At 41.6% G+C, this 27,493-nt stretch overlaps 1 protein-coding gene across 4 annotated transcripts in view; it reads left to right on the plus strand.

Moving 5' to 3' along the window:
- The first annotated feature begins 17,631 nt into the window (after positions 1–17,631).
- The window catches only part of TMEM120B (transmembrane protein 120B), a 41,905-nt gene continuing 32,043 nt past the window's right edge, over positions 17,632–27,493 (plus strand). For 3 of the 4 annotated variants that reach the window (XM_048821984.2, XM_048821987.2, XM_048821988.2), the window contains exons 1-2: positions 17,636–17,870; positions 27,295–27,413. In XM_048821984.2, coding sequence (XP_048677941.1) covers positions 17,802–17,870; positions 27,295–27,413 — 188 coding nt within the window. In that variant the 5' untranslated portion in view covers positions 17,636–17,801. Of the gene's footprint in view, positions 17,871–27,294; positions 27,414–27,493 lie in introns of all 4 variants that reach the window. The other variant, XM_048821985.2, reaches the window with a different exon arrangement.

The raw sequence follows: 27,493 nt of genomic DNA on the forward strand, positions 1-27,493 counted from the left end.
GCCGTACCGCGTCTGCCAGCACCCAGGAGACATAGGGTGACGGTTACCTGAGCGGGCTCCATGCTTGCCATGGTATGGCGTCTGCACAGGTAACTCAGGAAAAAAGGCGCGAAATGATTGTCTGCCCTTGCTTTCACGGGGGGAGGGAGGGAACGGGAGGCTGACGATATGTACCCAGAACCACCCGCGACAATGTTTTAGCCCCATCAGGCATTGGGATCTCAACCCAGAATTCCAATGGGCAGCGGAGACTGCGGGAACTGTGGGATAGCTACCCACAGTGCAACGCTCCGGAAGTCGACGCTTGCCTCGGTACTGTGGAAGCGCTCCGCCGAGTTAATGCACTTAATGCACTTAGAGCATTTACTGTGGGGACACACACACTCGAATTTATAAAACCGATTTCTAAAAAACCGACTTCTATAAATTCGACCTTATTCCGTAGTGTAGACATACCCTAAGTGGAGGATCTGTATGTTCCTTCAGCTTTCTCTTTCTCCTAATGTATTTATAGAGCCTCTTCATATTGCCTTTTATGGCCTCTGCTATGCATAACTCATTTTGTGCCTTAGCCTTTCTGATTTTGTCCATACATGCATGTACTACCAGTTCCACGCCCTGGTCGTGGGAGCTCTGGGCGCGTGGGACCCCCACAATGAGATGGTGCTGAAAGCGTGCAGAGTCGGTTGACGCTAGACCCGGCTCATGAGACAGCTCATGGTGTCCAACACCATCAGGTGGTCCAGAGACATATGCACCAAGCACATCACGGGACGCCATCAGTACCAGGTTGAGTAAATGAGAAACGTCGGTCAGGGAAATAACCCACTTCCTTCCCTGATGAACCAAGAGCTGCACCCCACCCATGTACTTATTTACTACACCAATACTGACTTGGACTCTAAATACATTCTATGGGTGGCATACCCGAGATCACTTATCCACTGAGTTTTTAAAAACTCCTGCGCCCCAGTCTGGGTCTATGATGGTTATGTACTATGTATATATCTTATGAATCGTGTAACTGACACTTGTAACCCCTCATAACCCACGCCTGACCCCAGATGTACAGTACCTTCCTTCTAAACTTGTGTAAATTTGATTTTAAACATTAACTTTAATCAAAATTTTAAATCTGTTCTTTTGTACTTCTTACAATTTGTCCATGTTTCCACTTTTTGTAGGATTCCTTTTTGATTTAAGGTCATGAAAGAGCTCCTGATGAAGCCATATTGGCCTCTTCCTATTCTTCCTATCTTTCCTTCCAATCAGGATAGTATGCCTAGAATGATGCGATAATTCCGTAGGCAATGTAAGGATTATGTGACAGGTGCTACAACCTTGCACAAAAATGCTGAACAGTTATGTTGTCTGACTTTGGCAGCCAGAATTATACTTTTTCTTTAAATAGATGAGTTATTTCTGTATTTTTTAAAGGTTGTGAAAACCCACAAAACTTTGATCTCAAGATTAAAAAAAAATTTAATTTAAACAATGGTTATTGTAATGGAGATTACAGTCAGGACAGTGAAGCATTTAGATACAAAATACCTATTCCCTTGTAAATGTTAACAAATGGGAAAGCGGCAAAGAGTCGCATATTTATACCTGCCTCTGGAAATTTCCACTACATGCATCTGACGAAGTGGGTATTCACCCACGAAAGCTTATGCTCCAATACGTGTGTTAGTCTATAAGGTGCCACAGGACTCTTTGCCGCTTTTACAGATCCAGACTAACATGGCTACCCCTCTGATACTTAACAAATGGGAAGTTTATCCAAGCAATATTTTTATTACAAGGTATACTTCCATCAGAGAGGGGAGTGCAAACCCATAATAATTTATTCTGAGGTAAAATTCAGTCAGTAGTTTGAAGTGGGGGACTTTTTTCCCTCAGGTAAATTTTTGGTGGGAGTTGGGAGTCTAAGCCATGAACACTTTGGTTCTGAGGTAAATTTTAGTCAGGTAGTTAGCAAGAGAACCACAATGTTTTGATTTCACACATCAGTGTCAGTCAGCAGATCAGTTAAGCAAAGAACTCCACAAAACAACACAAATAGTGTTTTGAAGTATATTTTAGTGAGGGAGACAATTATTTAAACCACAAACAATTTTATTCTGAGGTACATTTCTATCACCAGGGAGTTTTAAAGTAGAAACACTGTTATCCTGAGGTAAATGTTAATCAGATCAGAAAATGTAATGCACAAACACCTGTTTGGCTTTTAGAAACTGGCTGCTCTTTGAGAAGAATCTTTAATGGAGATATGCAGAGCAATAATTGATCCAAAACCACAGTCAAACCCCAACTGCCAATCCAAACTATTGTCCTCTCTCCTGCCTCTCTTCCCTCCTCCCCCAAACAAATGCAGTGGATTAAGATGTTCTAACTCACATTTATTCTATCAACACCTCATCAGTACTACATAAATGTTCAGACCCATACATGCCCCTTTTAGAAACTCACAATGGACATTCTCTTATTTCAGTCTCCGCAGCAGTTCTCTGCTATAAAGTGAAGTGGACTACTCCTTGATTCCTTCCTTGCAGAGGGTTTTGGGCCCTTCCCTCTCTCTCCACTACTACCATAATGTATCCTCCTATTAATAGATATCTGTGGTGGTCTATTGGAATCATAATCTCATTTCAATCACTGCCAAATCCTAATACAACTAATGTTCAGTACAATGAGAGGGTTATTTTTCTCCTGAAAATTTCTTCATAGAATATCAGGGTTGGAAGGGACCTCAGGAGGTCATGTAGTCCAACCCCTGCTCAAAGCAGGACCAATCCCCAATTTTTGCCCCCCCGATCCCTAAATGGCCCCCTTCAGGATTGAACTCACAACCCTGGGTTTAGCAGGCCAATGCTCAAACCACTGAGCTATCCCTTCCCCCAAATATCAGGGTTGGAAGGGACACCTCAGAAGATCATCTAGTCCAACCCCCTGCCCAATCCCCATAGATTTTTGCCCCACATCCCTAAATGGCCCCCTCAAGGATTGAGCTCACAACCCTAGATTTAACAGGCCAATGTTCAAACCACTGAGCTATCCCCTCTCCCATCTCTTCATTGCCACTGAATTGCTCTTGAAATTTCAGCTTGTCTAATCTTTGAAGAGTACCTGATACAGGCCTAAGAGAGACACATCAACTATGAGAGAGACAATGTGGCTGAGGTAATATCTTTTATTGGACCAACTTCCGTTGGAGAGAGAGAGAAGCTTTCAAAGAAGCTGCAGAAAGGCTCTGTGTAAGCTCTTTGCTGCATGACAAGCATGGCTTCTGTGCTTCAGCCACTTGACTGGTAACTTGAGTCCTGAGAGCAAAGAAGTTCCTATGAACTTTATTAATCATGCCTGTATTGGGTGAGATACGTTCACACAGGAATCTCTAAACTCCCAAGTCTTATCCTGGCACATGGAGCAGAACTGTACTGTACTGGTACATTTTGCTGAGTTTACCAAAAATTAAAAGTAAAAATGGAGGAGAAGGGGCACTTAAGCCAAGTCCTGTTTTGACATCAGTAATTGTCAAGTAAACCCCAAGAAAGCCCAAACAACTTTTATTATGAAGTAAATTGTGTCAAGGCAGGGGAAGAATTTAAATGACAAAACACTTTATCTCAGGTAAAGGTTAATTCAGGTGGCAGTTTAACCTACAAACATGTTTTTTCTCAGGTGGTAAATGTTAATGAGGGAGTAGGTTAGCCAAAAAATATTTTTATTCTGAGGTAAAGTTCAGTTAGAGAGGAGAGCTGAAACCCATAACTAATTGATTCTGAAGTAAAGCTTAGTCAGTAGGTTGAGAAGGAGGACATTTTCCCTCAGATAAATGTTTGCTGGGTGATGGAAATTTAACCCACAAACACTTTGATTCTGAGGTAAATTTTAGTCAGGTAGTTAGCAGTGGAGCCACAATGCTTTGATATTTTTGATCAGGTTATGTAGGTCTGCAGGTCAGCTAAGGAAAACAAGAAAAACAAAAAAGAAAAACAGTTTTCTGAAGTATATTTTAGTGAGGGAGAAAGCAGTTTAAGCTGCAAACAATTTTATTCTGAGGTACATTTTCATCACCAGGAACTTTTAATCTAGAAGCACTGTTATCTTAAGGTACATATTAATAAGGACAGAAAATATAATGTACAATAACTGTCTGAGATTTAGAAACTAGCTATTCTTTGAGAAACCACCCCACTCCTTTTTGTTTGGAGCAAGAAGTTTTCAGGGAGAGATGCGTCACGCCCCAACTACCCTTCTAACTCTCTTCCATCTCCTCCCCCTTCTTGAATATCATGCACTGAAAAGTTCTGATTCATACTGTTATTTTCAACTACACATTTATAAGTGCACAGATGTTCAGACCAATACACACCCCTTTTAGAAGCCTACATTGCACATCAAAGTATCACAGGTACTTTTGAAAAATCTATTTAAAATACTAAGGAGATTCCCAGTTTAAAAATTTAATTAGTGTGAACTAGAGATTATAAATATTTAACATTACTTATGAAAATATTCCCCAAGGAATATGTTGTTGTTTTCTCAAAAACATAAAATAATAATTTTAAAATGTAGAATGCTCAGAAATGTACAGTTAAGGTCATGCAAGGCCATTTTGCTTTCATCAGATTATGTTGGCCCCAAAGTTATGGTTCTGTTAAAATCTGCACGAACAAATAATCATAAAGATATACAATCTTCTTAGTTTGGGAATAAAACTGCAACCCCTCTGCTAAAATAAAGGAAGAAAGTATATAATTAGTAACTCTGTAGTTCTCTGTTACCATAAAAATTACTGGTAGTTTAATCTGCCATATTGTTTTGTTTTATATCATAGAATCATAGAATATAAGGGTTGGAAGGGACCCCAGAAGGTCATCTAGTCCAACCCCCTGCTCGAAGCAGGACCAATTCCCAGTTAAATCATCCCAGCCAGGGCTTTGTCAAGCCTGACCTTAAAAACCTCTAAGGAAGGAGATTCTACCACCTCCCTAGGTAACGCATTCCAGTGTTTCACCACCCTCTTAGTGAAAAAGTTTTTCCTAATATCCAATCTAAACCTCCCCCACTGCAGCTTGAGACCATTACTCCTCGTTCTGTCATCTGCTACCATTGAGAACAGTCTAGAGCCATCCTCTTTGGAACCCCCTTTCAGGTAGTTGAAAGCAGCTATCAAATCCCCCCTCATTCTTCTCTTCTGCAGGCTAAACAATTCCAGCTCCCTCAGCCTCTCCTCATAACTCATGTGTTCCAGCCCCCTAATCATTTTTGTTGCCCTTCGCTGGACTCTCTCCAATTTATCCACATCCTTCTTGAAGTGTGGGGCCCAAAACTGGACACAGTACTCCAGATGAGGCCTCACCAATGTCGAATAGAGGGGAACGATCACGTCCCTCGATCTGCTCGCTATGCCCCTACTTATACATCCCAAAATGCCATTGGCCTTCTTGGCAACAAGGGCACACTGCTGACTCATATCCAGCTTCTCGTCCACTGTCACCCCTAGGTCCTTTTCTGCAGAACTGCTGCCTAGCCATTCGGTCCCTAGTCTGTAGCTGTGCATTGGGTTCTTCCGTCCTAAGTGCAGGACCCTGCACTTATCCTTATTGAACCTCATCAGATTTCTTTTGGCCCAATCCTCCAATTTGTCTAGGTCCTTCTGTATCCTATCCCTCCCCTCCAGCGTATCTACCACTCCTCCCAGTTTAGTATCATCCGCAAATTTGCTGAGAGTGCAATCCACACCATCCTCCAGATCATTTATGAAGATATTGAACAAAACCGGCCCCAGGACCGACCCTTGGGGCACTCCACTTGATACCGGCTGCCAACTAGACATGGAGCCATTGATAATTACCCGTTGAGCCCGACAAACTAGCCAGCTTTCTACCCACCTTGTAGTGCATTCATCCAGCCCATACTTCCTTAACTTGCTGACAAGAATACTGTGGGAGACCGTGTCAAAAGCTTTGCTAAAGTCAAGAAACAATACATCCACTGCTTTCCCTTCATCCACAGAACCAGTAATCTCATCATAGAAGGCGATTAGATTAGTCAGGCATGACCTTCCCTTGGTGAATCCATGCTGGCTGTTCCTGATCACTTTCCTCTCATGCAAGTGCTTCAGGATTGATTCTTTGAGGACCTGCTCCATGATTTTTCAAGGGACTGAAGTGAGGCTGACTGGCCTGTAGTTCCCAGGATCCTCCTTCTTCCCTTTTTTAAAGATTGGCACTACATTAGCCTTTTTCCAGTCATCCGGGACTTCCCCGGTTCGCCACGAGTTTTCAAAGATAATGGCCAATGGCTCTGCAATCACAGCCGCCAGTTCCTTCAGCACTCTCGGATGCAACTCGTCCGGCCCCATGGACTTGTGCACGTCCAGCTTTTCTAAATAGTCCCTAACCACCTCTATCTCCACAGAGGGCTGTCCATCTCTTCCCCATTTTGTGATGCACAGATGTGGTTAAAATAATGAGATTATCCAAACTCCCATAATCTTCCAGTAGATACAATGAGATTACACATACTTTTGAAGTCTTCTGTAGTGTGAACAAGATTAAATACATTTAAAATAGCTGCACAGGTAACCAGATCACACACATAACCATACATGTTTAGTGAAATTCTTTTATATGAATCTCTTTAAGAGCATACAAGTCTTTTGAATCAATACATTAATGATTGGCAATTTTTAGTGTAAATATGTTTTAAAATCTTTTTGTGGGTATCATTGTAGGTAACATTTCTACACATAAGAATTACTTCCAGACAAGAGCTTCTGACCAAGAGTAAACTTTTTTGTTCTTTTTAAGAGCTCCCCACTAAATACTGTCTCACAATAACAACAATTCATTCTTTCTTCAAGAGTTAACTTTTCTGCTCACATGTTAAAGAAGTAACAGAAAATGTAAAAAGCATACATAATAGCTCCATCTGGTGGCTCCCCAAATAATATTATATTCTCTGCATCTTCCTTAGTTGAGGAAAGAGCATAATATCCTGCTTTTGTGTGTGGTTTTTCCTTAAGGACCTGATCTAGTAAAAGACTGGCTAGCAGCCTGACAAATATTTAACAGAGCTCCAAAAATATGACACAGGGCAGAAACCCAAGAATGATACTAAGAGCCTGCTTCTGCTCTGTTTGCGCACGCAGTTAAGTGAATGGCACACACAGTTAAGTGAATGGCACACACAGTTAAGTGAACAACAGCTAGTTTTTAAAAGTTCTTGTTTACAGTTGTATAATAACCACCTGTGACACATGGCTAGAAAGGGTTAAACATCCTGAAAAATAAATAACCCACAGAAGACATGTGGGGAGATAATGTTTGTGTTTTTGTGTATTTACATATGTATGAGTAGGGTCAACAATGTAATAAACAGTCCCTGTCCTTGCTGTATTCTGATAATTCAGAAGTCAAAAGAAGATCCTAGCATTTAAATGAATTGTAAACATGGGATATCTCAGTGTTCATCTCTCTTTGAAATGTACTGTGAATGGTGGAGGAAAAAGCATATGGCCTTATGTTAATTCGTATAGCTAAGTACTGGTGATGGACCTCTTTCAAAGTCATCCTAATTACCTTTTGTTCTGTGAGGAAATCCCAACTTGTCAAAGACGACATGAAATTGTATAAAAGATACTTGGGTCCTGATTCTGTCATCTCAGATCTGCTTAGACTTCATCAGGGGAAGTTTGAATCGCAAGGCTGAGGTCCCAGTTATGCCAGTATGCCCTGAATATGAGATTTGGACAGTGGACTATGACCTATGAACTGAATTCTAAAGGAACTCTTTGCAACTGCAAAGCTCACCATCTCTGCTGTGAATCTGAACCTCAACAAATTGAACTCATGTCTGTATGTATATTGATCTTTTAACAATACTCTCTCTTTAGTTTTTTAATACATTTTAGTTTAGTTAATAAGAATTGGCTGTAGCGTGTATTTGGGTAAGATCTGAAGCATTCATTAACCTGGGAGGTAATGTGTCCGATCCTTTGGGATTGGTAGAACCCCTTTTAATGTGATGAAATAAGATTTACAGAAATTTTCATCATATTTGACATGGGTACCTGAATGGAGGCCTGAGGCTGGATCACTTTAAGGGAACTGTGTTGTTTGGACTTCTGAGTAACCAGTAAGGTAATAAAGAAGCTGTTTTATGCTGGCTTGGTAAACCTAACTATGGGAATATCCACCAGCTTTTTGGGGTTTGGCTGCCCCATTTTTTGCAGTTCACCCTAATTGAGTGACCATAGCTGGCTCTCCACTAGGACCCCGGTCACAGTGGTGTAGTTGTGCTTGGATGCACATTACCACAGGTTAATTGGGTTTTTGGATCAGAACCACATGCTTGTCAAAATTTAATGTTGATATTGGGGAGTTTAAGGGTTAAAAATCAGTTACGGTGAGTGACCCGTGATCGAGATCCTGACAGAAAAACCTGGTAGAAATGTGCTTACAGAGAGAGTTGTATTTTATGCAAAAGGCCCCAGAGCAGAAACTGAAAAATCTGTTAATTGCCAGTGATAAGGAAGCAGACCCAGCAAAAATGCTTGCAGTGAGAAACCAGCACCTAGAACTTGAACAAAAGCAAAAAATAGCTGATTTGGAAGGAGAAGTTGCTGAAAGAGAACGCCTGTGTTTTGAACACAAACGAAAAATGGCATATATTCGATTGCAGGAACTAGAAGCTAAGGCAAAAGTGGACAGACTTAAAGTCCTACTCAAGAGAATAAAGGAACAGGAATTGTATCATCCTGAAAAACCAACTCCTCTCAACAGCAAAGATGGGGATAGAATCTATCCAGTTTGTAACAATGTTGGTATGTGTTTGACTCTAAGCAGTTGTCTGTGTGTAACCAAATTTACCTCAACACTGCCATCTTTTATGTAAACGCTTTTACAGTGAGCTCGGGTGAAGTAACCCCATAACTTGTGCAGAGAATGTAAAAGTCAACGGTAAAAGCTGTTTAGGGCAAATTACAGCTTCTAACATCACACTTGTTAAAGCAGATCTTGTTAAAGAGGAAGATTATTTAGCAAATAAGAGTGTGACTATTGTAATCCTCTATGAGTTTACTGTAAGTGTGCCTTTAACCAGAATCCATTTTGAATGGAATGGTGTTAAACATGAAGTTATAGCTGGTGTTAGAAAGTTATTGCCTAAGGATCTTTTGACTGGGGATGATATTAAAGCTTTGTTCAGTCAAGTTGATGACATAAACCAGTCATGGGAAAGAAATAATCCTGAACCTGTGTCTACTAGGGGCAAGGATTTGCCTATGGATGTTTGTCTAAGGAAGATGGCTGTTTATCTGTGCAAAGAGGCAGTGCATATGTGGAAGAAATTTCTGAGTGTCTGTCTGGTATCTCAGAAGTGAATCTGGCATTAGATGAGGCTCAGGAAGATGTTTCTCTAGAGCAAATTAAAATTGGTGATCAGGTTAAAGCCCTAACAGAGGAAGGAAGGGGTACATTCTTGGTGAGTGATACATTGTTGGCTAGTAAAGCTTGGAAAAGTTAAGTGTGACCCAGGTAAAAGTGATGTGCTTAAAATAGCTCTGTGTAATATGACACTATTTGTGGAAAACAGCAGTTTATCTGTTAAGGAAGGGAAAGGCAAAGAGAGTTTAGATGAGCATAAGCAGCCTTCTGAGCTGATGGCTTTGTCTAATCAGCAGTTTGGGAAGGCAAGGTTAGTGGAACATGAGTATCCCTACACCTTAACTATTACCAGTGTGGAGAATTGTGACAGTGAAGAAAATGTTTCTGTGTCTGTTAGGGGTAATGACTTGCCTATGAAGGGAGCTACTCCAATCTCCAAGCAATTGTCCGTGAACAGCCATGTGTGCTGGGACAAAGGAAAGGATATCTTAAGCCTGTCTGTTAAAGGGGAATGTTTCTTCAGCTCTTTTCTGTCTGTAAAGCAGACAGAAGAAGCCTGTCTGCCTATGATGGTTGAAAATTTATCAGATGACCCAGAGTTGATTCTGGATACAACTAAAGCCCAGGAAGGAAGTGGTCCTAAATTTGTGTCCGCTAGGGATGATGACATTGTAACTAGGTTGCATCCAGTTAATGTCATAAATAGCTCCCAGAGACCAAGCGATTCTGGTGCTTCTATTTTGCCTGTTGCTAGTATGTTGCTGGGGAAAGATATGACAACTTTGTCTGATCACGGTGATATCATCGAAAGGACACAAGGAAAGCATGAAGGTGATTTGACTATGTTACCCACTGACAGTGTGGAAACTTGCCACAAGGAAGAGAATGCTTCTAATCTTGTGACTATGAAGACTAGCAGTTTACCTGAAAGGGGGTTTTGTGAAAATCCTCCTGATGGCACAGAGGTGATTCTGGATTTAAGGGAAACCCAGGAAGAGTGTTGTTGCTCAGGAAAATATTCCTTTAGAGCAAGACCTAGGTGAAAAGGGTAAGGGCAGAATTTCTGTGAAAAATGGGTTGTTGCTTAGAAAGATTCCTGAAGAGAAAAATCTTCAGGGTAGTTTTTGCAAGCAGTTCACTGCAACTGATGGATGTGGAAGTGATTTGATTGAATTAACTCAGGGTGAATCACTGTATGGAGAAAGCAACAGTTTGTTTGGGAGACTTGTTTCAGTTCCTAACTGCCAGAGTCTTTCTGAGGTGTATAGATCCACTGACTTTGCTTTGGAAAGACCCTGTGTGGATAGCTTTGAGAAGGTTTTAGATGGAATGAAAATTGTCAGGGAATTTGAACGGCCCTCTGACCAAGTGGCTGTGCTTGACCAGCTGGTTGGGAAGACAATGTTGTTGGGACAGGAATGTCTGTAATGAGGAAAGGTTGGGTTACTGGTTTTCAGAGCAGAGAACAGCCTTATGACTGAACTCACAAGGATGCAGGGGAGAGCAAGCAAACAAAACAAGGGTTCTCACTGATCACATTGTGTCTACCAATGTGACATTAACTGAAAATAATGGCAGAAAAAGAGTTTATTTTCCTAAACTTTTACTCTGCAAAAGCAATTGTGTGTCCTCCAAAACAATGGTATGTCCTTTGAAAAGTTCCAAAACTCCCCCTCCCCACTTTTTTTTCAACCAGCAGCAGTGAGAAGTACTATGGCCTAACTACTTATCCCCCAACAACTTATTTGAGTGCTCTTTTTACAGGTTAAAAGACAAAAATACCATTGTGTTTTCCATAGCAAAAGGCATAATAAACGTATATAGATGAGAACATGCAGTATCAAACTTATCAAAAGCCACAGAGATAAGAAACAGTTGCTGATACTGGACAATATACAAACAATTCCACATGCCAGAAAATAAGGAAATATGTATGAAACCAGCTAATCCCAAAATACACTGACTAAATTTTTACATTTTACAAAATGTTGCATTACTCTCAAACCATGATTGATTGAAACATTTGCTAAGGAGTATAGTGTGCAAAACACACAAGAGGCTAAATTATATCTCCTACCATGAATAGAGCAGTGGCGTGGAGAAATAAAGGGGATATGTGAGCAATTTTGGCACTCTAGGTTTGGTGGCTGGAGTAATGGGAGTGGAATATAAGCGTTCTGGAAGTAGATGATGGACTCAGCACCAGACACTAGCCTCCAGACACTGTACTACAGACACTAGCTAGTGCAGAGGAGGTTGTGGACACCCAACCAACCCCATGTACCCAACTCATCGAGACAGCATGGACACACACTTTGGAGAATGCATCATCACTGGCTCTGGGGGCACAAGTAGTTGCATTATGGCTTTGTCACTGCAGATATGCTGCAGGGAAGGAACACATTGGTAATACATGCTCCCCCCCAATGGATCCGTTCAAGACAGCCATCTGACCTCTAACATGCCACATCAAGGGACCTCACTAGTCTGTTAGATTGTTTGTTTTTCTATTATCTGGATCAGTATGGTTTTAAGCTTGTGAGAACAGGGCTTCTTTGAAGGATAAATAAGCTGAGGTGGAGGGATTATTGTCACACAAGGAAGAAAAATATTTTGAACATAAGAACAGCCATACTGGGTCAGATCAAAGGTACATCTAGCCCAGTATCCTGTCTTCCAACAGTGGCCAATGCTAGGTGCCCCAAAGGGAATGAGCAGAACAGGCAATCATCAAGTGATCTATCCCATTGCCCATTCCCAGCTTCTGGCAAACAGAGGCTAGGGACACCATCCCTGCCCATCCTGGCTAATAGCCATTGATGGACCTATCGTCTATGAATTTATCTAGTTCTTTTTTGAACCCTGTTATTGTCTTGACCTTGACCTATAGTCCTCTGGCAAGGAGTTCCACAGGTTGACTGTGCAGTGTCTGAAAAAATATTTCCTTTTGTTTTAACCTGCTGCCTATTAATTTAATTTGGTGACCCCTAGTTCTTGTGTTATGAGAAGGAGTAAATAACACTTCCTTATTTACTTTCTCCACACCAGTCATGATTTTATAGACCTCTATCATATCACGCCTTAGTCGTCTCTTTTCCAAGATGAAAAGTCCCACTCTGAAACCAGTCTTATTAATCTCTCATACAGCATCTGTTCCATACCCCTAATCATTTTTGTTGCCCTTTTCTGAACCTTTTCCAATTCCAATATTTCTTTTTTGAGATGGGGCGATCACATCTGCATGCAGTATTCAAGATGTGGGCATATCATGGATTTATAGAGAGGCAATATGATATTTTCTATCATATTATCTATCCCTTTTTTAATGATTCCCAACATTCTGTTCGTGTTTTAGACTGCTGCTGCACATTGAGTGGATGTATTCAGAGAACTATCCACAATGACTCCAAGATCTCTTTCTTGAGTGGTAACAGCTAATTCAGACCCCATCATTTTATATGTAACTGGGATTATATTTTTCAGTGTGCATTACTTTGCATTTATCATCATTGAATTTCATCTGCCATTTTGTTGCCCAGTCACCCAGTTTTGAGAGATCCTTTTGTAGCTCTTTATAGTCTGCCTGGGACTTAACTATCTTTAGTAGTTTTGTATCATCTGCAAATTTTGCCACCTCACTGTTTACCCCTTTTTCCAGATCATTTATGAATGTGTTAAATAGGACAGGGCCCAGTACAGACCCCTGGGGGACACCACTATTTACTGCTCTCCATTCTGAAAACTGACCATTTATTCCTACCCGTTGTTTCCTACCTTTTAACCAGTTACCAATCCATGAGAGAACCTTCCCTCTTATCCCATGACTGCTTACTTTGCTTAAGAGCCTTTGGTGAGAGACCTTGTCAAAGGCTTTCTGAAAATCTAAATACCCTATATCCACTGGATCTCCCTTGTCCACATGTTTGTTGACCCCCTCAAAGAATTCTACTAGATTGGTGAGGCATGATTTCCCTTTACAAAAATCATGTTGACTGTTCCCCAACAAATTATGTTCATCTATGTGTCTGACAATTTTGATCTTTACTAAAGTTTCAACCAGTTTGCCCGGTACTGAAGTCAGGTTTACCGGCCTGTAATTGCCGGGGTCACCTCTGGAGCCCTTTTTAAAAATTGGCGTCACATTAGCTATCCTCCAGTCATTTGATACAGAAGCTGATTTAAATGACAGGTTACAGATTACAGTTAGTAGTCCTGCAATTTCACATCTGAGTTCCTTCTGAACTCTTGGGTGAATACCATCTGGTCCTGGTGACTCATTACTGTTTAGTTTATCAATTTGTTCCAAAACCTCCTCTAATGACACCTCAATCTGGGACAGTTCCTAAGATTTGTCACCTAAAAAGAATGGCTCAGGTTTGGGATTCTCCCTCACATCCTCAACCGTGAAGACTGATGCAAATAATTCATTTAGTTTCTCCGCAATGGCCTTATCATCCTTGAGTGCGCCTTTAGCATCTCGATGGTTCAGTGGCCCCACTGGTTGTTTGGCAGGCTTCCTGCTTCTGATGTACTTAAAATTTTTTTTGCTATTACTTCTTGAGTCTTTGGCTAGCTGTTCTTCAAATTCTTTTTTGGCCATCCTAATTATATTTTTACACTTCATTTGCCAGAGTTTATGCTCCTTTCTATTTTCCTTACTAGGATTTAACTTCCACTTTTTAAAGGATGCCTTTTTGCCTCTCACTGCTTCTTTTACTTTGTTGTTTAGCCATGGTGGCTCTTTTAAATGTTTTTTAATTAGGGGTATACACTTAAGTTGAGCCTCTATTATAATGTTTTTAAAATGTTTCCATGCAGTTTGCAGGGATTTTACTTTTTGTGCTGTAACTTTTAATTTCTGTTTAACTAACCTCCCCATTTGTGTAGTTCCCGTTTCTGAAATTAAATGTTACAGTGTTAGGCCGCTGTGGTGTTTTCCCCACCACCACAGGGATGTTAAATTTAATTATATTATGGTCACTGTTACCAAGTGGTCCAGCTATATTCACCTCTTGGACCTGATCCTGTGCTCTACTTTTGCCAGTAGGGAGTATTCCATCCTTATGGTGAATCAGAATATTTTTAACATGTACACAAGTAAATATTAATGTGTGGTTGTGATCTAAAATGTGATTGTCAAACCTTATAATTTTTTTCTAAAATCATATGATTTGTCAAAAATAGTATACTAGAGTAGCACTTTGTATAAACTGTAGGTTTTTTGAACCACATAAAAGATCCCATGGCATTATTCATAAGGCCTTGGGTTTGCCTTGGTATCCTTGGCCAAATTCCTCTTCCCTTCACTGTTATCTGTTTGACCGCTGATGTGTCTGTATCCAGTGTTTGGATGTTCTGCTCTCAGAGAATGTAGGGTGGTGTTTGATTAAAAACTCTCAGGGAGTTAAAACTATCCTACTTATCTGAAAGCAAATAGATGGCCTGGAGAGAACTGCAACAATATTCTTTCCATAGACATAATGCCCAGATGCCCTTTCCTTTCCACAGCATCATTATGGGTTTGACTAATGACAGATTAAATAAGAGGGGAACAGTCTGAAGTATCACTAGCAGATGACCCTTGATAGATCTGATAATCTAATTTAAACATATATCTACAGCATATTTATATGCAATGGCTATGTTTCGAGACTAAGAATTTTATCTTCTCATCCAACAGAGTCCCATCAGCTTACAAGTGGTAAAATGACTGACCAGCCTTGATAGCCCCCAGTCAGTTTTAGAATTGACTGTTTCTCACTATGAGGAACAGTCAATCTACTTTGCAGAGAATGATAGTTCAGATGACCTCTCAGGAGCCACAGGAGAAGTGTCACGGCAGGAGGGAAGGAAATGCACCATCCTTCCTGAGTTTCAGCCATTGCCCTATTTGGATGCTTAGATTCTCTTGGAGAGATGTGCAAACAAGTGGAGAATGTCTGGGTCCATTATTGTTGGAGATTAATAATGCCCTTTTATGAGAGGGACACCAGCCATTTCAGACCTGGTCCTGGCTGCGTCTCACTGGTTGGTGATCTGCTTGGGACAATGGACAGAACTGCAAGTACCTAGCAAGGGCAGAGGGAATCACTTCAAAGTGGTTCTGCTTGTTCCTGTCAGAGATATCCCAGATGGTGGTGATGGGAGACTTCTCTGCCTTTTTTAGAGCTCTCAGTCATGTCATTCTTATTGGTCAACATTAAAGTGAAACTACTGGGGAAAGACTGTGAGGTAGTATGGGTTACAATGCCCATCAATACATTGATGGTTCAAGTCTGCCTAGTTTCCTACAGCCCAGACAGAACTGTTTCATATCCTCTTAATATCTGGCTGAGATAGGGACCTGGAAAACCTTTTGACTCAATGTGGATAAGATGGAAGTGATGGTGATTGATAGGAGAAAGCATTTTAAAGTCTGACCTCCCATTCTCAAAGGGCTTTGGAATATCAGGGTCTTATAGACTCATCTCTGCTCCTGGATTCTCAGATAGCAACAGTGCTGAGAAACACCTTCTTTTAACTGACCAAAAGATTGTGACTGTTCCTTTTGATGCAGAGCTCATCACAGTTATCCAGGCCTGTGTCCCTTCTAGTACTAGAAGGCAGCAATGCCTTCTACCTGAGACTAATCAAGTAGGCAACTCAGAAGCCTCAACTTGTGCAAGATGTAGGTGCCTGCCTTCTGAACAAGGTGGACTAGGGAGCATTAAAGACCAGAGGTTCTCACCTTGCACTGGCTGCTAGTCAACTTTGAAGTGAGATTCTAGGTTCTGGTCACCATCTACAATGACTTAATGGGCTAGGACCAATCATGCCACATATGTTTGTCCAGAATGCCTATGCTGTTACAAAGATGAGGCTTCAGGGAGCTGGGGGAGGATATTCTTGGTAGTAGGCCATCTCCGTGAGAATTAATTTCTGCTAGAAGCTCTCCTGCCTTATTTACCCAAGCCTGGTCACATTCAAAAAGTGTTGTAAGACTCATCACTTTGTACAGACTTCCTGCTAACTCCCAGCTCTAGTGCCCCAAGCATTCTGCCTATTGTCAATGTTCTCCTCATCTCTGTCCTTTAAGACGAGGAGCTGTGGGAGCCATGGGGAATTTGCTTCCTATGCTAGGAGGTCATTTTGCTTTTAATCTAAGACAGGTAAAGTGAGCCTAGATATTACAGTGATGGGTATCTTATAAATGTTTGCAATAATTAATTATAATTTAACAGTTAGTGACTGGATCATTGATTCTCATTATTCCTTGAAGACAACAAGGAATATTGTACATACTTTTCAGGACTGACATGGCTGTCTATATGTGTGAAAGGAATGAGAAAGCAGGGAGAAAGAAAGGAAACAGGAGAGAAGCAGTGTGACTGTGGCCCTGGGAGGGAGCCAGGGGAGCTTTTTTTGGGCAGAGTACTTAGTGAGAAAGCAGGCTTGGATTTCTGAAAGAAACACCTGACTCGTATAATCAATTTTTCTTAACAGAAACAACGCAGCAAGGGTCCAAATACTGGCTAGCTATTTGGGCCCTATACAACATTAGGAATTTAAATTGTTCCTATCACCACTGTATCTGTGCATTAACAGAATAATCTAAGCAAAATATGGTCACCTCTGTTAATATGTACAATCTCTCAAGGGATGCAGTTCCTACTGTTTGGTACATTTAATTATAGAATGATTAAAATACTATATTGTGTGCTGAAAGGAATAATCGCACACTGGCAGGGGAACAGGCTGAATGACCTAGTATGATTTTTCAGTCTGGTGCTTCCACAACTCTATGAAAATGAGACTCCCTTTGATCAGCCCTATCTCTTACCTTGTGTCCCTGAAGTGCCAATGCACACCTATGCTCCAGAAGATAAAACTGAATTAATTATCATATGCAATAATTGCACTTTTTTTATCTATTGCTGGAAAAGAAACAATAAATCTCCAAGTGCACAGTGTCCTTGGGAAGATCTCAGTTGACCTTGGCTGGGGTGGCAACGACAGGCTGCAGGTTTAGCCGAGGTTGGAAGCGGTGGCTGCTCTGAGCAGAAAAGCGGCAGGGCTCCTGCATGAGCGGAGATGCGGGCCTGCGGGTTGTGTGCGGAGTGCATGGGCAGGGCAACCAAAAGAGTACAGTCACGGCTACAGCAGAGAGACCCACGCAAGGCGGCAGCAGCGCTACGCACCCGTTCCCCTACCGTAGGCCAGGGGGCCGGTGGGAAGCAGAGCCTGGGAGCGCGCGTGCTCAGTAGCACTCCCAACCCCAGGGTTCGCACGATGACGTCAGGACAGGGCGTGCACGTGGCCCTAAGACCAGCTGGAAGCTGGCGCTGCTGTGGCCGCTAGAAAATCGCTCTCGCTCTCTGGAGCCTCCCGGGGAGGCTGAGGGCGGCTGGGGCTGACTGTCCTTGCACCATGTTACTGCAGTCGGAGAGGTATCAGCGAGAGTGGCGAGAGCTGGAAGAGGAATTTCAGCAGCTCCAGGTGACGGGAAGCGGCAGGGTTTTGCAGAGAGGCCAGCCAGTGCTTTGCTTTGGGATGGGGGAAGCTTTTGCTTTGTTGTGTGTATGCGTCCACACCCCTTTGTGTCCCTGAGCTATGCTTTAAGAGAGGGTTGGGACCGGGCCCCATCACAGCCAATGGGCTTCTGATGCAGGACTCTCTCAAGCTGGGTCATGCTGATAGAGAGGAGGAGATTTGAAAAACCTCTGTTAAAAAACCCAAACTCTTCACCACCGACAGAAGTGGTGTGTATTGGGGTGGAGGTGTCCTTTTTAAAAAAAATGTATAAAAATGAAGGATCTTCCCTTGGCCTTCCCCTATGAGGGACACGCTCTGCAGCTGGAATGAGACCTGGCAGTTCTGATTATCTCTAGTATCCGATGAACCTAGGCATGCATTAGAGGAAGCCTGTGATTGGTAACTGAGGCGGGAAAGCCTTGGGATTTGCCATGCATAGAAGGATTAATGTTGTGTATCCGCTAGCTATAGCCCTCCTTTCGCTCACTGTGGCTAATAACTTTCTGGAGAAAGTAAGGCTGTAGAACGTCACATTGGATCATGGATGCAATGCTTGTCAGTGAGGAGAGAAACTACTTGCATAAGGATATTTATTTTTTCTAGAGAAAACTACTTTCTGTACAAAAAGATAATTCTGATTTTTTTTTTAATTGAACAGTTTCTGACAAGCTCTTGGATTTATTCTTTTTGGCATATTTTCATTCTGCTTGGGATGAAATAATTAGCTGAACAGCAATATTTAAAAAAAGCCTACAAACACTTCAGTGGTAGGTAATATCCTTAAACTTTTTTAGGGTCCATTAGTCAGCCTTTCAGTTTCTCATGATATCTGTTCCAATTGGAGAGTGTATTATTTAACTTTATTTATGGGGTGATTATTGCAGTGTTAGGAGAGAGAATAATTTATTTTATTATGAATAAAGAAAATACTATGCATAGAACTGTGTTTTTTGAATACAACAGCCAAATTAAAGCTCTTTTGGCATCCCCTGTATTAGTTCACCTGTAAATCTCAACCGCAATACTTTATACCTATATTTGCTGGGGAAGGGGAATTTACGTTATAAGCCATATGAAAAGGTGTTCACTTGATGATTACTCTTCCAGATGCTGGTTTACATTTTGTTATATTAAGCTTGAATTTAATCTGATTCACTCCTATTAGTGCATTTTGGTTCCCAGAAGATCAGATTCTAGCAGCTTGTGGTTTCTGTTGCTGTTTAGGGAATCTATTGTAGTTTGAGTCTTGGCATTGAAGATTTATTAGGAGGTAGGGTGGATGAGATAATATCTCTTATTGGACCAACTTCTGCTGGTGAGAGAGACAAGCTTTCAAGCTACACAGGAGGCATTCACCTTAGCTCATTCTTACCAGTTATTCTATGGTTCTAATGTTATTTCTTAAATTGCAGAAAGGCTGTTTCTGCTGCTTACTGTAGCTGTATTCTGTGTGGAGAAAGCTGAGAAAGCATTTCATGCAGATGTAAGTGTGGGGATCCTGTAGTACTTCAGCACAGAAGTGGCTAGTCTTGGCGGTAATGCTGGAGTAACTCCATTACTAAACATGGCTCTTAACATTTATTACAATGATGAAACTTTAATGCAGGGTTGTGTGTGAATATATGTGAAGGGAAGGAGGTGAGGAAGGAGTCTTAGTGCATTGTTGCCTGCATTAAATGACAGTTAAATAGCAAGCCTGGGCAGGCAGATGTGATATGTAATTTACATGCGTTCATATGTTACTGCTGTAAAGTATCCTAGGTGGGCAATGCGTAACTTTAGGAAAGTTGTGTGGACTATGTAGTTTCTGTAGTACCTTTTGTATGCAAGATGGATTACGAATGGTGCCCACGTATGCTGTGGATCTCTGTATGTCAATATCTTAAAAAATGCAGCTACATATATGGTGAAAACTAGGCTCATTATTTACCAGATCCAGCAACACTATACAATAATGTAGAGAAGGAACTGTGGGCAGTTCGCCTACATGCCACTACATAGCCTTAGTGTCTGGCATGAGGAAGCATGGGGTGGATGTATGTAAAGGCACTGTATTTGTATGTGGTGAGGAGGAGCATTGAGTGTTTTTTTTTTTTAATGAAAAGTTATTTAGCTGTCACCCTAAACTTCTGAGATGATTAGAGTCCCTGCGGTACTACTTGCAAGAGTAAGTGTGTGAGCCCCAGTGCTCCACCAAATTCGGCAAATCACATTTATTGCAAATCACATTTCTGACAATTCACAGCGCTGAATAAATAATTATTCTATTCTAGTTAGTTTAGAGTTGTTAGGAATATGGTTTATAGAGGCATACTTGGACTCAGTGACAGCTAGAGAACTCTCCCTTTAGACAAATTTGTGTCTCTGTCAGGTCTGGTAGGGACAAATTGGGGAAGCCCTCAGACATCAGTAAAGAACTGACTTCAACTCCTTAGCCATATGGCAGTGTGCACCTTTGTGACCTCTGCTTGTTCAAAAGTTGGTTGAGGACTGCCTATTCTCTGACCAGGGATGCATTGGATAGGCAGGTGCTGGTCCCCTTGCAAGTAAAGAACTCCCTAAACTGGTGGAATCAGCAGCTCCATGTCTGTGTGGGCATCCCTTTCTTCTGCCCAATCCCATCAGTGACTCTAATGGTGGACGCATGCCTGTTAGAGTGAGGAGCCCATCTTGGCACCCGCACTTTTCAGGGCAGATAGGCAGTCCATGAAACTAGTCTCCACATCAATCTGGTGGAGCTTAGGAGAGTCAGGAATGCGTGCCTCAATTTCCTGCTCTTCATCAGGGGCAAAGCAATCAGGGTCATGATGGACAACATGTCCTACATGTTTTATATCAACAAGCAGGGAGAAGCAAAATCCCCCTCCTTGTGTGATAAAGCTCTGGAAGTGGTGCATAATTAACCATATCCAGATTTCAGCTGCCTACCTTCCTTGCATCCAGAACACACAGCTGATGCCCTCAGTAGACCCTTCTCCTATGACTAGGAATGGGAGCTGGACATTTAGGTCCTACCAGATGTATTCCAGATATAGGGATGGCCAGAGGTCGATCTTGTTCTCAAAGGTGTCAAAAAGAAGTGTCTTCTTTTCTGTTAAACAGGGGGGTCTTGGTCACTCGCTCCCTGGGGGATGCCTTCCTTTTACTGCAGAAGAAGAATCTGTTCTTTTCCCCCCAACACTCCTAATTCTAAGGGTGATGACCAAGATCAGGTGGGGGAGTTGCAAGGTTATTGTAAGGGGATTGGGAGTCACAGTATTGCCACCCTTACTTCTGCATTGCCTTCAGAGCTGTGTGGCAGGAGAGCAGTGGCTGCTGGCCGGGCACCCAGCTCTGCTGGCACAGCTGCCGCCAGCAACTGCGGAGAAGTAAGTATGGCATGGTATGATATTGCCATCCTTACTTCTGTCTTGTTGCCTTCAGAGCTGGGCCCTTAGCCAGCAACCGCCACGCTCTGGCCACCCAGCCCTGAAGGCAGCAGCACAGAAGTAACGGTGGCAATACTGTGACCTCCTACAATAACCTTGGAACTCCCCCATAACCATCTTTTGGGTCAGGACCCCTACAGTTACTACACCATGAAATTTCAGATTTAAATATCTGAAATCATGAAATTTATCCTATGACCGTGAAATTGACCAAAATGGACCGTGAATTTGGTAGGGCCCTATGCATAACATTTCTAAGACATGGGCTTTCCAATCCATCCACACTCTTATATAGGCTCTTATCATCTTGTGTCTGTATTGCTGAAACACTCTCTTTTCTCTGGCCTTCACAAATGCTGTCTTGCTTCACTCTTTCAGAATGCTGCTGGAAGGATAACTTTTGTAGCCTGTTCTTTGACCCTTTTGTCCCTCTCTTTGCGTCCCTCCACTGGCTCCCCATTCTCTGTCGCATCAAACAAGCTACTTTGTCTTTACCTTCAAGGCCCTCCATGGACATCCCCAACCCTACTTGTCATCTCTCATTTGCTGTTTAGAGGCCGACTCCTGCCTCTGACTTGTCCACAATGCCAGCTTCCATCATTCACCTAGTTACATTTTCAAACAAGCACCTTTGTGCTGTCTGTCCCTCCTTCTTGGGAGGAGTTCCCTGTATACTCTGCCTATTATGATCAAGACTGTCTCATGGTATTTCCCTGTCTGTAATGTATCATCTGTTGTCTCTTGTCTTATACTCAGATTGTAAGCTCTCTGGGGAAGGGACTGACTTTTTGTTCTGTTTGTACAATGGCTGGTCCATGGTCCTGGGCCATGATTAGGACCCCTTGGTGTAATGGTAATACAAATAATTAATAAGACTCTTGGATTCTGTTTATTCCTTTGTCATTGACTTGATAGGTGACCTTGAGCAAGTAACTTGCAGGTTAATTTTCAAAAGTGAGTAGTGATTTTTGGGTACTTAACTGCAGACATCTTAAAGGGGCTCTTCTCCCCCTGTCCCCCCGTCCACCCCCAAGTGCTGATCATCTGCTCTCTAGAAATGAGGCATCTTTAAGCTATTTGAAGCTGGGCACCCTAAATTACTAGTTACCATGCCTTGGTTTCCCAATCTGTACATGTAGGAGGGATGTTGTAAGACTAAATGTTTGTCAAGTGTTTTTGACTTGATTGATTGAAAGGGAGTAGCCAATGGATCTATATAGTTTTGGATCCCAAGCCACACCCCCACACTGGAACCTTGAGGAGCACAGTTCTGGTGCACAGGAACTGCTGACCCTCCTGGCAACCTGCCTCCTTCCTTCCAGCCCTGTGTGACAGAGCCACACCAGTTCTGCTGCCTAGTTGTGCCTCCTGTATCTATGGAAGATGTGGATGTGGGTAAGGATTTTCCCCATAGTGACTAAATAATCAAGTGTGTGTGTGTACACATGCATTTGTGCACACAATTTATCTCTGTCTACTAGATATATCCCCATATTGCAGGTCTTCGTATACATCATCTAAATAAGCCTTGCAACAGCCCTGTGAGGAAGGTAGGTGAATGTGTATCTGTGTACATGTGCCATGCACAAGCCTACTTAACCAAAGGTGTGGTGTGCGCAGTAGAACAGACCTCAGGGCACCTATTTAAAAAACAAACAAACCTGCACATTTAAATGTGCTATCATAGTATGGTCACAAGTTACACTCAGACTGCAACTTTGATTTCCCAAATATGTTGGGAAACATGACTTTCATTTGTATAAATGAGTAATCATTGAGGCCATGACACTGCAGAGTTTATGAACTCAAGGAAAGTTGTTGTAGTATTTACAACCCTGCATAGCTTCTTAGGAGAAAGGCACCTGTGTGAAGTTGATAAGTTCAAGTTCTTAAATGATCAGCACAGAGTTTTCCACATAGAAAGTTGTGCACTGAAGTTAAACCTCCAGGGATGTATTTGACCTTTGGATTATGCTAGCTAACATAATAGGAGTCATGCACACACTGAACTGCAAAAAGGCACCCTTTGTAAACTTTCCCCAGATATTTCTTAATGAGTAAATAACTTCGCTGTAAAATTTTTTTTTTCTTATGGACGTTGATGTGGATTTTACAACAATTGTGTGCTTTCCTGCAGCTGTGGAACTCGCAATCTTTTAAATCTGTGTTTTTAATTAAAGTCTTTCTTTTCAGGAAAGTTAATGCAGAGCCAGAGTGTAATGTATTTAAGAATATTTTAACTCCCTTTGGAAATTAACTTTTTATTTTTTAACCAGATAGTGTAAACAATCAAAAGAACTGATTGCACAAGCTCAAAAGAAGCAGAATTAGTTAATATTTAAACTGCCTTCCATTAAATAACTGATTCTTAAAAATTAATTTGAGGGGCCATGTCCAGTCCTGGAGATAGTTATTTTGATTATGGCTTTGCTGCCACTGCTTACAGGCATTTTTGAAACTGAAATCCAGTGCATACAGTTCAATTTGTGTTGCATTCTAATTGTGTGTATATATAGTGAACATGTGTTTAAACCCTTATGAGAAGAGAAGCAAATATGTGTTTTTTCTGTATGTTTTTAGCACATTAAGTACTGCTGAATGATGTTAACAAAACTGACAAATGTGTAATTGAACTCCCTCTGATCTTTACTTGAGATGTGCTTAGTGGATAGACCTGCAATGCAAATATAGAATCAGAGAAATATAGTTCTGGAATGGACTTTAAGAGGTCATCTAGTCCATCTCCTCGTGTGATGCAGGATTAAGTATACCTAGGATATCCCTGGCAGATGTTGTTTGTCTAATTTGTTCTTAAAACCATAACCTGTGCCATGCTTAACTATGCTTTATAGTTAGAAAGTCCCTCCCCAATGTCTAACCTAATTCTCCTTTGTTGCAAACCAAACCAATTACTTTTATCCTACCCTGTGTGGACATGGGGAACAATTGATCACCATCTTATTTATACATTTAACCCCTTCCTCTTCCTCACCATCTTGTTGTTGTTGTTTTTCCCCTAGTCCAAAATCTTATAAAGCAATGACCAAGATTTTAAATTGGCAGCATAAAGTTGGATTTAGGCACCAAAATAAGTGCCCTGATTTTCAGAAATCTTGAGCTTCCAGAAGTGCCCTTTGAAGTCAATTGGCACTGCTGGGTGCTCAGCATTTCTGAAAATCAGGCAACTTATTTTGGTGCCTAAATATGAACTTGAAGCCTAATTGTAGGCAGAGAAGGTTCTTTGAAAATCTTGAGCAACGTGTTTGCCATAACAGTGGGTTTATTAAGGCACTGCCTAATGTGTTAAATTGACTTTTGTGGGAGTAAAAAAAAAAAAAGACGGTGGGGTTAATTATGAATGTAAGGGGAACACCCTTGATGTTGGAATCTGAACTCTGCCAGCTACAACAGCTATACTGACTGGCACTACAGAAATGTGTATGTAATAATGACTCTGTTCAGAAATGAGTGGTTACCCTTTCGTAGTGTTAGACCGCTATGTCCAGTGTGAACAGGCATTTGTGTTGCTTACACTCTTAGAATCCCATTTACAGAAATCTTTATAGACAAACTTCCCTCAGCTAGTTCATAGCACAGTTACTATTTGGCTTGTGATCATACTGTGTATAGATGAAAATGGTGTCTGGCTGGAACTGTGTGGTTTTTTTTTTTTTTTAAAGGGCTTCTGACCTAGTTTGGATAAGGATTTGGTGTCTATACCATGAAATTAGTTTTGCTTGTCTGGAGTGTGTCATGTCATGTCTTCAAGCTGTGTTTGAAAACAGTTGTCTTACTGGTGTGGACGCAGCCAACAGAGTAGAACATCTATTTTAACAAAGCAGGCTGATGTTGAGCTTGGTTTTCTGACTATTGCGGATGGGATCAACCACTTTCACTCCAGGTTAGGAGGACCTGGGAGAAAGCTGTGTCAGACGCTTTTTGTCAAATGTAACTGTTCTGTATAAGTTCTTATACTGCACTCATCACCATAGCAGCTGAGCACTAAATGATGTGACTAAATGTGTGTGTGTGTGTGATCCCTCCCATTCTTTCCCCAGGGGGCTCAGTGTGTTGCAGTAGTGTCTTGTCTTTGGAATTCTTTTTATAATTTACAAAAATACATGTTGCCATATGTTCGATAGAGAAGGCAAAGTTAAAGAAATACGTCTTGCACTTGGAGTGGAAGTTGGTGAAGTTTGCAATGATCCTTAGTTCCTGTAGATGTTCACTTCACCATCTGGAACTGGCCCTTGAGAAAGTTCTGTCTTCTGCACCATGGAGCTTCACCCTTAATGCAGTTTTCTATAATGTGCTAGAGGAGGGAAGCTATCGCTTGTGGTCTTCATCTCAGAGGTTTAGTTGATCTTTTAGCTACACAATGACCTGGGCCCAGTGTAAATTGAAGATGAGGGCAGAGACCTTGAACTTGATTCGATATTCTATGGGAAGCCAGCGTAGCAAGCAGAGGACAGGTTTGGTGTGTTTGTTGGTAAGGAGATGTACTGCAGCATTCTGTATTAGATGGAGCTTCCTAAGAGCTGAAGGCTTCATGCCCAGGTATATCACATTGCTTTAGTCCAGCTGAGAGGTGATGAAGGCATGAATAACTGAGGCCAGGTCATGTTTTGTCAGGGTTGGATGGTGTTTCCTAGCCAACTGGAGATGGTAGAAAGCGTTATTCATGGATGCTGCAATGTGAGAGCTTAGTACCAGTAGGAATCCAGGAGCATTCCTTAGCTAGAAACTGAATTGACCGATGGTGGTTGTCTACCTTCAACCAAATGAGACTGCACCATAGCTGCAAACTCTTCAGAGTACTTTCTTGTGCCCATCAGCATAACCTCTGTCTTGCTTGGGTTTAGCTTCAGCCAGCTGGTGTGGCCATAATGTGGTGAATGATAGTTAATGCTGAAGGAGCTTTAGTGTGTACTTTTGTCCCAGACGAATTCAGCAAGGGCAATAAAACCAACATAAAGAGTGAAGAAATTACCACGTTAGCCTGCAAGCTAAAATGAGGGGTGCGCATAGGTGCGAGGAACATGCAGATGTGCTCACAGCCAGTGGAAAAGCCAGCCAAGCAGTAATTTATGGGTTCAGAAGTGAAAACAACAGGTTGTGATGAGGAGGCTCTTCTTTTTAAAGAGGGCCTGTCAAGCTGTAGGGAGTGGCAGACTTCAAACTATATCTGTTAATCAGAATATGGTACTGGTTACTAGTCATTCAAATTTGTTTAATTAGCAAAAGTGGTAAAGAGGGTTTTATGTGTAAACCAGGTCTGTTTTCCTCTTTTCTTCCTAGCTCTTCACCTCCCATTTTATTGTAATGTGAAATTGGAGTCCTTGATCTGTCATTTAACCAGCCATTTCACAGAAACAGATTGGGATGGAACATAGGATTATGACTTTACTGGAGGATCAGACTGGAGAAGATTTTTTTTTTTTTTTATGAGTGGAAAAGCTCATTATGAAGTATAAATGACCTCTTCAGTAACAGCAAGGGAAATGAAGTAAATAGGAGACATTCCTCCTCCTCTTTATGTAGGCTTTTTATTTTTTAAGTTAAATTTATAATCACTTGGACTGGGCATTCATGTGCCATAGGTATCCTGAGAACCTTGCATAGAATGAAACCAATTTAAGATAAATGGTGCACTTGGCCATATTTCAGCAGCAGGTACCTTCCCCACTAGGAATGACATCAAAATCATGAAAATGACTTTTGTTTTTGGTGGTGGTGTTGAAGTTACTGGGAGATACAGATGTTAATCTCAAAAAGCACCCACAGTTACAGGCAGACCTGTTCCTTAGGCAGGTAGGAGCAAGATGGAGGAGCAACCTGGGCCCCTGCTCTCCCAGAAAAATAGCGTGTGTCTTGTTTTTGTTTTTTGTTTTTTCTCCAAAGGTTTTTCTGACTTAAAGAAATTGCATCTTCTTTCTCCTTTTTTCTCTGCTCTTTTGCAGGAAACTCACAAGGTCTATAGACAGAAACTTGAAGAACTCAATAACTTGCAGGCTGCATGCAGCAGCTCCATTCGTAAGCAGAAGAGGAAATTAAAAGACTTGAAATACAGCCTCCAACGGTAATGGGATAGTCTTGGGGGGGGTTCTCCTGAGTGACTGAAATACAGGCTATAACTATTGTTTTGCTGCATTCCCAGTC

The sequence above is a fragment of the Caretta caretta genome, chromosome 15 (genome assembly GCF_965140235.1).
Source record: "Caretta caretta isolate rCarCar2 chromosome 15, rCarCar1.hap1, whole genome shotgun sequence".
NCBI classification, from domain to species: Eukaryota; Metazoa; Chordata; order Testudines; family Cheloniidae; genus Caretta; species Caretta caretta.